At 41.8% G+C, this 13,943-nt stretch overlaps 1 protein-coding gene across 4 annotated transcripts in view; it reads right to left on the bottom strand.

Annotated features, from left to right (window-relative positions):
* The window catches only part of LOC124039906 (mediator of RNA polymerase II transcription subunit 24), a 28,839-nt gene extending 22,453 nt beyond the window's left edge, over positions 1 to 6,386 (bottom strand). For all 4 annotated transcript variants that reach the window (XM_046356447.1, XM_046356448.1, XM_046356449.1 and 1 more), the window contains exons 1-6: positions 6,256 to 6,386; positions 5,357 to 5,487; positions 5,172 to 5,254; positions 777 to 815; positions 586 to 659; positions 52 to 275 (exon numbers count right to left, since the gene is read on the bottom strand). In XM_046356447.1, coding sequence (XP_046212403.1) covers positions 52 to 275; positions 586 to 659; positions 777 to 815; positions 5,172 to 5,254; positions 5,357 to 5,486 — 550 coding nt within the window. In that variant the 5' untranslated portion in view covers position 5,487; positions 6,256 to 6,386. The remainder of the gene's footprint in view (positions 1 to 51; positions 276 to 585; positions 660 to 776; positions 816 to 5,171; positions 5,255 to 5,356; positions 5,488 to 6,255) is intronic.
* Positions 6,387 to 13,943: the final 7,557 nt, after the last annotated feature.

Raw genomic sequence — 13,943 nt, 5'->3', positions numbered from 1 at the left:
GAGTTTAGTTATAGGACAACCTCTTAGAAGATTCTGTATCCCCTGACTGACCTTGGTCCTCCAGGCGAGCGATGTGGACTAGGGCCCTGTTCTTCTGGCTGTTCACCAACTCCCTTAGCCTCTCCAGGCAGGCCCTCAGGTTGGCTTCTGTGCTGGCCGACGGCCCCAGCTCCCTGAGCCTCTCGCAGTAGCAGGCGCAGCCCGTCAGGAGCCACACTACCACACCCAGAAGGGCCCGGCACAGCCCGATGCACTCCTCCGCCTTCCCGTGGCAGCTGGGATGGAGGGTGGGTGGGGTTAGAATTGATGTTTGGGATTATTCTGGGGTATTATTTTTCAATGTGAAAGATGACTTGTCAGAAATGCACTCGCTCTCTGACGCTCGGAGATAATCATTCAACCAGCAGACTCGTAACTATTAGTGCTTCAACCATATTTAACGCACATTAAAAAAAAGAAAGTTGCATCTCTTTCTCAGCAGAGCCAGGATTAAACATTTTCTAGGGCTAACACCATTGTCAAATTTAAAGGAAGGAAGAATATAACAGGATGGGAGTGGGACGGGATAAAGCAAGTGTGTAGTACCTGAGACGGTGGCAGAACATGTCCATGATCTCCAACAGGGACTTGACGCAGAGCTCTCTGGAGAAGTCATCAAACTGCGGAACAAAAAGGAGCATGTCAGACAAGCTGTCATCCGATGAAAGCATGCATGTCTGGTAGCAGTCAAGACCATTGTTACTGGCCAGAGTGACAGAAAGAGGAACCCAACTCACCTTACTGATGGCTAAGAGAACATTTGAATAAGAGACCATCTGAGGAAATACAATGGCTTCCATTAATAATAATTGTGCATAAATCAAACACCTTTTGTCACTTTTCACCAGCAAATCTCCTACACTGTCTTGCCTACCATGGGAAGGAAGAATATGCAGATTAACCCTTCAATATCACAACAACTAAAGACAGATCTTATATTAGTCCAAGCAATATGACATGTGATATGTTCCCTGTTTCATAAAAGCATGAAACTTAGTACACTTGTACTGTTTGGGGCCCTGAACATTTTCAGATATGGAGCCGTCGCAGAAATGCCTCCCCCTGACCATTTTCCACTCCGTCATAACAAAAAAACATTTATTTTGTGTCATATCTCCTGAACCAAACATGATAACACAGAAAGGGTGAGGTTTGCAACTATGTTTTGCTGGTCAATGATTACAACGGTGCCATGTACACCAGAAACAGTTCTGATTATTATATAACATGGTCAAGTGCCATGGGAAACAACGGGAAGAACTCCAATAAAATCACTTTCTGACAACGTATGCAAAATAATATTATTTCTGCTGTCGTCTTTCTGCTGGTTGTGAAAGTGTATACTGTGTAAATTCATGGAACACAGGAAGGCCTTTGAAAATATCTGGACACAGATTTTATAATGTTCATTTGGGTAGGTGTTTGTCCTATTTCACAATGTGTTGGAAAAACCAAGCCATGAGGTTGAAGAAATTGTCCGCAGAGCTCGGAGAAAGGATTGTGTCGAGGCACAGATCTGGGAAAGGGTACCAAAACATCATAATCTTGAAGTGATTGGCCTGACTGAAACATGGCTTAAGCCTGATGAATTTACTGTGTTAAATGAAGACTCACCTCCTGGGTACACTAGTGACCATAGCCCTGTGCATCCTGCAAAGGCAGAGGTGTTGCTAACACTTATGAGAGCAAATTGCAATTTACAGAAAAAAATACTGTCTTTTGAGCTTCTAGTCATGAAATATATGTAGCCCAGTCAATCACTTTTTATAGCTACTCTTTACTGGACTCCTGGGCCGTATACAGCGTTCCTCACAGAGTTCCCTGAATAACTAAATCAGACCTCGTAGTCATGGCAGATATTCACATTTTTGGTGACTTCAATATTCACATGGAAAAGTCCACAGACCCACTCCAAAGGGCTTACGGAGCCATCATCGACTCAGTGAGTTTTGTCCAACGTGTCTCTGGACCTACTCACTGCCAGAGTCATACTCTGGACCTAGTTTTGTCCTGTAGAATAAATGTTGTGGATCTTAATGTTTTTCCTCATAATCCTGGACAATCGGACCACAATTTTATTACGTTTGCAATCACAACAAATAATCTGCTCAGACCCCAACCAAGGATAATCAAAAGCCGTGCTATAAATTCTCAGACAACCCAAATATTCATAGATGCCCTTCCAGACTCCCTCCACCTACCCAAGGACATTGGCGTACACAAATCGGTTCACCACTTAACTGAGGATCTTAATTTAACCTTGCCTAATACCCTAGGATACAGTCAAATCCATAAAAACAAAACATTGGGCACAATAAATTTTCTCCCTGGTAAACAGAAAATACCAGAGCCCTGAAGAAAGCTTCCAAAAAAATTGGAACGGAAATGGCGCTCTATCATTTCCGTTGCAACTAACTTGGAAAGACAGTACCGTGCAATATCGAAGAGCCCTCACTGCTGCTCGATCATCCTATTTTTACAACCTAATTGAGAAGAATAAGAACAATCCAAAATGTATTTTTAATCCTGTCGCAAAGCGAACTAAAAAGCAGCATTCAACAGATGTTAGCTTTCACTTCAGCAGTGATAAATTCAAACTTCGATGAAAAGATCATTAAAAAAATTATTACAGACTCCACTTTGAATCTGCGTATTTCTCCAAAGCGCAGTTGAACCGAAAGAGCTACTTCCGGTGCTTGGCCCTCCTGTTGAACAATACAAATGGCTCCCTATCCAGTATTAAAGCCTCTTGAAAAATCCAAACCTTGACCCGGAAAATATATTTTTTTAACTAATCGGCCTATATCGAATCTCCCATTCCTCTCAATATTTTTGGAAAAAGCTGTTTTGCAGCAACTAACTGCGTTCCTGAAGACAAATCATGTATACAAAATGCTTCAGTCACAAGGCGCAGGCCTCCTTATTGTCCCTAGAATTTCTGAGCAAACAGCTGGAGGCAGGGCTTTCTCCTATAGAGCTCCATTTCTATGGAATGATCTGCCTATCCATGTGAAAGACGCAGACTCGGTCTCGACCTTAAGAGTACTTACTGAAGACTCATCTCTTCAGTAGGTCCTATGATTGAGTGTAGTGTGGCCCAGGTTTGTGAAGGTGAATGGCAAGACACTGGAGTGACGAACTGCCCTTGATGTTTCTGCCTGGCCGGCTCCTCTCTCCACTGGGATTCTCTGACTTCTCTGATCCTATTACAGGGGCTGAGTCACTGGCTTACTAGTGCTCTTCCATGTCGTCCCTAGGAGGGGTGCATCACTTGAGTGAGTTGCGTCACAGACGTGATCTTTCTGTCCGGTATTGCGCCCCATCGGGCTTGTGTGGTGGAGGACATATTTGTGGGCTATTCTCAGCCTTGTCTCAGGGTAGTCGGTTCCTGGCCCGTTGATATCCCCTCTAGTGGTGTGGGGGCTGTGCATTGGCAAAGTGGGTGTGGTTGTATCCTGCCTGGTTGGCCCTGTCCGGGGGTATCGTCGGACGGGGCCACAGTGTCCCTTGACCCACTGCATGTCTCCAGTATCTATTCTGCAATAGTCTATGTGCCAGGGGGCTAGGGTCAGTCTGTTATATCTGGTGTAATTCTCCTTATCTGGTGTCCTGTGTGAATTTAAGTATGCTCCCTCTAATTTTGTCTCTCTCCCTCCCGGAGGACATGAGCCCTAGGATCATGGCTCAGAACTACCTGGCCTGATGACTCCTTGCTGTCCGCAGTCCACCTGGTCGTGCTGCTGCTCCAGTTTCAACTGTTCTGCCTGCGGCAAGGGAATCCTGACCTGTGCACCGGATGTGCTACCTGGAGTCTCTCCGACTCTCTGCTCGGCTATGAAAAGCCATTTACTCCTGAGGTACTGACCGGTTGCCCTCTACAACCACTGCGATTATTATTTGACCCTGCCGGTCATCTATGAACATCTTGAAGAACAATCTGGCCTTAAAATGGCCATGTACTCTTATAACCTCCACCCAGCACAGCCAGAAGAGGACAGGCAACACCTCAGTCTGGTTCACCTCTAGGTTTCTTTCTAGGTTCGAGCCTTTCTGAGTTTTTTTTTCTACAGAGCCCTTGATCTATCTAGCTGGCTAGACATCTGATTGAAATATCACTGACTATTTACTCATTCTCCGTGAGTCAGAGGGTTTTTGTTTGGGGGATTTCTGTTGACACGGCAGAGTTTCCCGTTTGACAAAGTGGTGAATGAATGCGCTGGTAACAAGGCAAAACCGGGGGAGCTTGCAAATATAACAAGCATACATGAATCCATCACTCGTTCAGAGTTAGGCGCGATTAGAACTCAGATCAAGAAGCCTTGAGCAAAAATGGAAATGAAATAAGTGCGTAAACGCTTATGAACAAAACAACAAAGGTGCGTAAACGGCATTTACCCTCCACTACATCCCTGGTTGGGTCTGGCAAAACCCATTCATAAACATCAATATCCCGCCAGGCAAGAATGAATCTATACTTGCCTGGCATTTTAGCTATCAATGTGACATTTGGCGGCTAATCAGTCAGTTCTGTACCTGCCTGTCTGAGTGGCAGTGTGGGTGGAATGAGCGAGCGAGCCTGGCAACCAGAACGTGAAGCACATGACGAAATAAAACTCTGTAGTCTGCATGGAAATTAATTCGCTACACCAAGGCATTTTTCTAATATTTTTCATATTAACATATTTCCTAATTTTCTGTTCTCCTCTCATTTCAATTCAAGTACTTTTTAAATACCGACTTGAGAAAACGTCTGAATTTAAAGGTATTCCAGTACTCAACCATTATATAATAATCTGAACTGTTTATGTTGTTGTACATGGCACCATTGTAATCCTTGACCATCAAAACATAGAACGTGTAATGTCTAACCCCATGTTTTCATGTTTGGTTCAGGAGATATGACGCAAAATACATTATTTGGTTATGGTGGAATGGAAAATGGCTGCCATGAGTCGTTTTTGTGATGGTTTTTGTGATCCATATCTGAAAATGTTCAGGGCCTCAAACTGTACAGGTGAACCAAGTTTCATGATTTTATCAAAAAGTTAGAATTTTCACTTATGGCCTGGAATATGTGTATATTTTGAGGTTATATATATGGTAAAATATGGGTTTCAAAATGTAAACCTTACCTGGGAACTGATGGCATACTTGAGGTAGGACAAGATGAGTGGGTTGGGAGAAGGGCCAATCATTGCCTGCTCCATGAGAGCCTCTGGAACATAGGGAAATATAACAATAATGAAATCATACACATTCATTGGTGACTTTCCATTTCCCAAACATTGATATTGTTGATCAACATAAATCAACTGACCTGCCAAGTTGAGGTAGTCCCATGTGGCTCCCTTTGGGAAGTTCTTTTTTATGTTGATGGCCCATTGATAGTCGCTCCAGCGCTCCTTCCAAGCCTGGAGGATGGCTTGTTTCAAATTGACCACCTTCATACTGACAAGTGCCACACACATTATCTATCAACCACATGCCTTACATGGAATTCAAGAGTTCGTTTTTTGCACATGTCAATGTCATACGATGTATAAGCTCCATGATGTACGTTTTTCTTGGTGAAACTAGCAACAAAGTTGTGCCTAGTCGACACTGCCGGCTCACGACTTAGATGCTATGCATTTACCTCTGGTTCATGCGCTATGCGTCGGACCGCAATGACCCTTGTAGTGCAGATCCGACACGCATGCATGACCCAGAAACAGTCTGGTTGTAAACAAAGTGTTAAAGAGTTGTGTAATTTCTCCAAAATACGAATAAACACTGCCCACACAGAATTTGTCCGCGATCAACCAACATCGTTGCTTTGGTGAGAAGTAACAAAAGTATTGAAGCAATCTGCAAAGGAGAATGCTCCGGCGCACGTAACGCGTCGCTATGCCCATGAACCAGGCATAACTACTACATACACACTTTTACCGTACCGGATGAGACTTTCTGGCTCCTTTATTGTTTTCCCCCGTGTAGACTATGTTCGCAAGACAGTTGTTCACGTATTACAATGTGCATTTGAGAAATATTATTATCTACCAAAAACATGACAAGCTAGCAATCGGTCTTCCTCCGCAAAGTGGCTAGCTAGCTACAGCTAGCTGTCTGTCTGTGCAGGTAGGGTGAAGTTGAACGAGAGCCCTGGCGTATTCAATATGAACACTATGGTATTACGTAACGTTAGATAGATAAACTACCAGTTCAATATATACTCACATGAAATGTCGAGAATGTATAAATGTAACGTTAGCCAAACGTGGTACTCAGTCAGATTTACAAGACAATGAACGCCATCTTTTTCTATTTTTTTTCTACTTTAACAACATCGTTAGCATTGATTGGTCAAGAGAAACAGCTCTGAGTAAACAGCAAACCCATTGGTTTCTTTTCGTTCAAACCTGTCATCACCGCTTTTTGCCACTAGAGCTCACCACATTCCCACTTACAGTTCCAGTCAAAATTTAGGACACACCGAGTCATTCAAGGGTTTTTCTTCATGTTTTACTATTTTCTACAATGTAGAATAATAGTGAAGACTTAAAAACTATGAAATAACACATATGGAATCATGCTCTTTTGCACACCAGTATTTCTAGTTGCACATCCTTATCTGCACATCTGTCACTCCAGTGTTATTTGCTAAATTGTAATTACTTCGCCACTATGGCCTATTTATTGCTTTACCTCCTTACTTCATTTGCACACACTATACATATTTTCTATTGAGTTATTGACTGTGCGTTTGTTTATCCCATGTGTAACTTTGTGTTGTTGTTTTTGTCGCACTGCTTTGCTTTATCTTGACCAGGTCGCATTTGTAAATGAGAACTTGTTCTCAACTTGCCTACCTGGTTAAATGAATGTGAAAAAAAATAATCTGTTAAACAAATCAAAATATATTTTAGATTTTAGATTCTTCAAAGCAGCCACTTTGCCTTGATGACAGCTTTGCACACTCTTGACATTCTCTCAACCAGTATGATGAGGTAGTCACCTGGAATGCATTTAAATGCCTTATTAAAAGTTCATTTGTGGAATTTCTTTCTTTTCCTAATGCGTTTGAGCCAATCTGTTGTATTGTGACAATATGGGCATGGTGATACAAGAGATAGCCAAGACCAAGTCCATATTATAAGCAAAGAGAAACGACAGTCCATCATTACTTTAAGACATGAAGGTCAGTCAATGTGGAACATTTCAAGAACATTGAGCATTTCTTCAAGTGCAGTTGCAAAAACCATCAAGTGCAATGAAACTGGCTCTCATAAGGACCGCCACATGAAAGGAAGACCCAGAGTTACCTCTGCTGCAGAGGATAAGTTCATTAGAGTTACCAGCCTCAGAAATTCCAGCCCAAATAAACGAGTTCAAGTAAAAGACACATTTCAACATCAAGTGTTCAGAGGAGACTGCGTGAATCAAGCCTTCATGGTCGTATTGCTGCATAGAAACAACTAATAAAGGACACCAATAATAAGAAGAGATTTACTTGGGCCAAGAAACATGAGCAATGGGCATTAGACCTGTGGAAATCTCTCCTTTGGTCTAATGAGGCCAAATTTTGATTTTTGGTTCCAACCGCTGTGTCTTTGTGTGACGCAGAGTAGATGAGCAGATGATCTCTGCATGTGTAGTTCCCACCATGAAGCATGGAGGAGGAGGTGTGATGGTGTGGGGGTGCTTTGCTGGTGACACTGTCAGTGATTTATTTAGAATTCAAGGCAAACTTAACCAGTATGGCTACCACAACATTCTGCAGTGATACGCCATCCCATCTGGTTTGCGATTTGTGGGACTATCATTTGTTTTCAATAGGACATTGACCCAACACACCTCCAGGCTATGTAAGGGCTATTTGACCAAGAAGGAGAGTGGTGGAGTGCTGAATCAGATGACCTGACCTCAACACAACTGAGATAGTTTTGGATGAGTTGGACCGCAGTGAAGGAAAAGCAGCCAACAAGTGTTCATCATATGTGGGAACTCCTTCAAGACTGTTGGGAAAGCATTCCAGGTGAAGCTGGATGAAAGAATACCAAGAGTGTGGAAAGCTGTCATCAAGGCAAAGGGTGGCTACTTTGAAGAATCTAAAATATATTTTAATTTGTTTAATACTTTTTGGTTACTACATGATTCCATATGTGTTATTTCATAGTTTTGATGTCTTCACTATATAGAAAATAGTAAAAAATAAAGAAAAACCCTTGAATGACTAGGTGTGTCCAAACTTTTGAATGTTACTGTATGTTGGATGAGCTCCTTACCACAGAACAATTACATGTTTTGGTTTGGCTGAGAGCTTAGAGTAACAAATCACATAGACTTAGACAATTCCAGTGCCAGAGAGCCCATTTTAGCATGGGCGGCGCCATTGAGGAATTTCACATGTTGAAGTCGTCAACTTGGTGGGACTTCCTATGGGTTAAAGAAAGGATCACATAATTCCATCCAGTTCACCAGGAGGGGTCAGCCAATGAATTGTACTTGTGAACAAACATTACAGCCATAACTGCAGGTGGCAGTAAATCGCCAACCTTGGCTTTATACATGTTCAAACAACACACTCCAGGTGGCAGTAGGCACCCTTTCAGTTTGTTTACCAACTCATAGCAGTAGTAGAGGAAGAAAATGGACTACTTCAAAATGGAGATGGGCTCAATGGGGCTGCACGTGCTCTCACAGACGCCATAATAGGAAAGATACAGAGATGTGTCATCTGTCTGTGTCTATGACAAATCCTCACAGAGAATAGAGTAGGTTAGGTGAAGATTAACAAAAAAAAGATGATATGGATAAACAATTACTAACAATTACTAATTTAACATATCACACTAAAAAGGCCACAATAGGCCTACTAGTTCTGAGCCATTAACCGAAATGTTGGTTCTTTTTGTTTTTTAAACAACTAATAGACAGACCGATTCAATTATTTGAATTCCATGTTGTTCTGTTTAATATGAGCTTTGCGCTGTTTCTCAAGAGATAAATCAGATACAGCCTGAACTGTGCGGTGTAGTATGGAGTTGTAGTTTCCAACAGGACCAATATTGTACATAGTGTAATGCTTAAAACTTGGTCATTAACTACAATGACCATAATCCATTAAGCATCTACTTGTCCGGTCTGTGTTTCTTTTACACCTGCTTCATTGTCATGGCTGGAATGGAATAAATGGAACGGCATCAAACACATCAAACATATGGAAACCACGTTTGACTCCGTTCCATTGATTCCACTCCAGCCATTACAATGAGCCCATCCTCCTATAGCTCCTCCCACCAGCCTCCACTGTTCACAAGGTATCTCTACCTGAAAATACATGATCCAAGTGATTGATAGTTGGTATTCATCAATCATAAAAGTATACCTTATTGACTTCAAAATAGTGATTTTTGTCAGAAAACATAGGCTGCAGCTCTATAGAGATGAGATGATGACTTGGAATGAAATAATAAAGTCATCAAATCAAACAAATGAAATATACCCAACAACTGAAATATTTTATGAACGTAAAGTAATGTGAATAAATGATGGTTAATAAGTGATAAGCAGAGTCACTACCATCATGGGACTTTAATATATTTTTTATTCTGTGTTGTTACAGCATTCAACCCACATAATGCCAGTGGTGTAAAGAACTTAAGTAAAAATACTTTAAAGAACTACTTAAATCGTTTTTTGGGGTATCTGTGCTGTACTTTACTATTTATATTTTTGACAACTTTTAATTTGACTTCACTACATTCATGAAGAAAACAATGTACTTTTTACTCTCATAGATTTTCCCTGACACTCAAAGTACTCGTTACATTTTGAATGACTAACAACAGAAAAATGGTCCAATTCACCCACTTATCAAGAGAACATCCCTGGTCACCCCTATTGCCTCTGATCTGGCGGACTCACTAAACCCAAATGCTTTGTTTGTAAATGATGTCTGAATGTTGGAGTGTTCCCCTGGTTATCCCTAAATAATAAAAAATATATTTTAAAATGGTGCCATCTGGTTTGTTTAGTATATGGAATTTGAAATTATTTCTACTTTTACTTTACTTTCAATACTTATATTTGAGCAATTACATTTACTTTTACATTTACATTTACATTTAAGTCATTTAGCAGACGCTCTTATCCAGAGCGACTTACAAATTTTTGAAACTTTTGAAACTTAGGTATATGTAAAACCATGCATGTTATTTTCTGATATCTTACATAATGTAACTATTTAATTTACCACAGTAGATTACCAAAGAGTGAATGAATGACATGAGAAAGAATGGACTTCTTATGTAATAGGGACATTCATTTTCGGGGTTCTCAGTAAGGTCCTTGTCTGTAGTAGTGGGGACCTGTCACTGTGTGTCTCCAGTTTCACTTGTCTTTGTCAGCAGCAATGTCCTCTGTCCTCTGTGTGCCCATCTCAGACGCCATATCAGTTCTGTCAGTGGCCCATCCCTAAGAGCCCGTAGTTACCATACAAACCAGTGGAGTTGAGAGGTAGTGTAGTGCATTGCATTAAATGCAGAATTCCCTGGTTAAATGCAGGACTCTTCGGTTATTGTTGTGCCTGACATAAAGTGGCATAGCCATAGACAATGTCAGGTTGGGCGAGATGCTGTCTCCCCCTAACACCCCACGCCTCCAACCCAGCCTGTCTTTGTGTGGACGTTCTGTTCCCCAGGGCCACAATGGCTCCCATTCTGCCTGACACAGGAGACTCTGTCTGGGCCGGAGCAGGGCCTGTGTCCACTGGGGACACAGTGATGTCAGTGATAGAGTAACCTAAGTTATCAGCTGTAAAAGCAACAACAGAGCGGCGTTTCTTCCTTTCTGGTCTTGACGAAATAAGAAAATGGCCAGTGGAGGTTCTCTTCTGCACTGTTGAACTAATCCAGTAAATGTGGAGGAGGAGTTAAGATATAGTGTCACCTTGTGACTTCACTAGGGGTGGGGCACTATTTTCACCTCCGGATGAAAAGCGTGCCCAAAATAGACTGCCTGCTACTCAGGCCCAGAAGCTAGGATATGCATTGGTAGATTTGGATAGAACACACTCTAAAGTTTCCAAAACTGTTAAAATAATGTCTGTGAGTATAACATAACTGATATGTCAGGCGAAAACCTGAGAAAAATCCATCCAGTAAGTGGAATTTTTTCTGTTTGTAGTTTTCTATTGAATGCCATTACAGTATCCATTGACTTAGGACTCAACTTGCACTTCCTATGGCTTCCATTAGATATCAACAGTCATTAGAAATTATTTCTGGCTTGTATTCTGAAAAATTAGGGAGTAAGACCACTGAATGAGTGGACACTGCAGTGTCCCAGAGGTTTTTCGTGCGTCTTTCTTGTTTTCCTTTTATATTGACAAAGCTTTTGTCCAGTTGAAATATTATTGAATATTATGACTAAAAACAACCTGAGGTTTGATTATAAACATCGTTTCTACAAACTTTACTGATACTTTTAGGATTTTTCGTCTGCCTGTTGTGACTGCCTTAGAGCCTGTGGATTACTGAACAAAATGCACAAACAAAACTGAGGTTTTTGGATATAAAGAGGGACTTTATCGAACAAAACAAACATTTATTGAGTAAATGGGAGTGTTGTGAGTGCAACCATATGAAGATCATCAAAGGTAAGTGATTAATTTTATTGCTATTTCTGACTTTTTTAACTCCTCTACTTGGCTGGTAACTGTTTGTAATGATTTGTCTGCTGGGCGCTGTTCTCAGATAATCGCATGGTATGCTTCGCCGTAAAGCATTTTTTAAATCTGACCGTGGATGGATTCACAAGAAGTTCATCTTTAAACCGATGTATAACACTTGTATGTTTTCTGAATTTTTATAATGAGTATTTCTGTTTTTGAATTTGGTGCTCTGCAATTTCACTGGATGTTGGCCAGGTGGGACGCTACCGTCCCACACCCCCTAGAGAGGTTTTAACATCCAAAAGTGCCCCAGGCTCGCGTTCCATTTCCCCTGAAAAACGGATGCATCTGGTTGTTTCAGACCCTGCAGAGGATGGTTATAAAGAGACAGTACTCTTGCTGGCATGGATGGAGAGACTGGAGGGTGGAAGGAGGGATAGAGAGATGAGAAACCCATCCCTGCTCTCTCCCAGTAAAAGCAGCAATAACAGGTGATGACAGAGGCCAGTCCACTCACCAGACAGACCAAAAAGCTTCCGGCTTTCTCATGACTTCACCACTCTGGGCACTATTCCAGGCTCTAATAGAGCTAACTAAGGTTACTCAGGAAGCCATTGATACTGTATTTCATTGTGATGAAGTTGGCCAATGCTTCTCATGTTGGAAGAAATGACTCATGTTTTGCTACCTTGGTGCAAAGCCACTGGATTCAGGGCTGCTGTGTGTTTACCACTTAGTAATGTTTCCTGTATCAAGGTTAGATGTGATACAAATTTGACTCGAGAAACTATTTACATAATTATAATCATCCAGTTTGCCTTGTGGCATCAAATACTCCTCACAAGGTGGAGGATTTGCAGTTGAATCTTTTTTTTACTGTATTACTTTCAAAGCAGAGGTATGCTGATTCAATAACTAAAGACCTCAAAGCTAAAAGTCTATCGCTGAGTGATATCTGGGGCGGTAGGGTAGCCTAGTGGTTAGAGCGTTGGACTAGTAACCGGAAGGTTACAACCCCTGAGCTGACAAGGTACAAATCTGTTGTTCTGCTCCTGAACAGGCAGTTAACCCACTGAGGGTAAAAACAGGGGCTACCGGTTCAGAGTCAATGTGTGGGGCACAATTTAGTGAAGGTAATTGAGGTAGTATGTAGGTAGAGTTAACGAGTTAAATAAACAGAGGGTAGCAGCAGAGTAAAGAGGCGTCTAGGTAACCATTTTAGCTGTTCAGGAGTCTTATGTCTTGGGGGTAGAAGCTGTTAAGAAGCCTTTTGGACCTAGAGTTGGCGCTCCGGTACCGCTTGCCCTGCGGTAGCAGAGAGAACAGTCTTTGACCAGGGTGATTCAGAATATCTTTTTGGTCATAAGAGACGGTGGCAGAAATATTATGCACAAAATAAGTTACAAATAACACGAAAAAACCCACACATAATAGCACAATTGGTTTGGAGGCTGTAAAACGGCAGCCATTTCCTCCGGCGCCAATTGTCTGTAGAGCTCTGAGACAGGATTGTGTCGAGTCACAGATCTGGGGAAGGATACAGAAACAATGTCCGTAGCATTGAACACAGTGGCCTCCGTTATTCTTAAATGAAAGAAGTTTGGAACCACCAAGACTCTTCCTAGAGCTGGCCTTTCTCAAACAGAAAGGGGAGAAGGGCCTCTGACAGAGATCTAGAATTCCTCTGTGGAGATGGGAGAACCTTCCAGAAGGACAACCATCTCTGCAGCACTCCACCAATAAGGCCTTTATGGTAGAATGGCCAGACAGAAGCCACTCCTCAGTAAAAGGAACATGACAGCCCACTTGGAGTTTGGTAAAAGGCACATAAAGACTCTCAGACCATGAGAAACAAGATTGTCTGGTCTGATGAAGCGTCACGTCTGGAGGAAACCAGGCACCGTTCCGAAGCATGGTGGCAGCATCATGCTGTGGGGATGTTTTTTTAGCATCATTGCCTGGGAGACTAGTCAGGATCGAGGCAAAGATGAACAGAGCAAAGTACAGAGATGAAAACCTGCTCCAGAGCGCTCAGGAAATACACTGTATCATTTAACCAAAGTATATTTGTAACCTTTCCAAATGCTTGGACACATTATCTATGAACAGGTTTTTTTAGGTCAGTGTGTTGCATAGTGGCATGTTTCTGACATATCTGAGATTAAAGTAACCCTGGTCTCACTAGTCTTAGTGACAGAAGAGCTTACATTCTCCCATGTCGTGCGAGTGCACCCTTTACATGCTGTAACAT

This window comes from Oncorhynchus gorbuscha, linkage group LG07 (assembly GCF_021184085.1).
Source record: "Oncorhynchus gorbuscha isolate QuinsamMale2020 ecotype Even-year linkage group LG07, OgorEven_v1.0, whole genome shotgun sequence".
NCBI lineage: Eukaryota > Metazoa > Chordata > Actinopteri > Salmoniformes > Salmonidae > Oncorhynchus > Oncorhynchus gorbuscha.
This window is presented reverse-complemented; position numbering and strand designations above follow the sequence as displayed.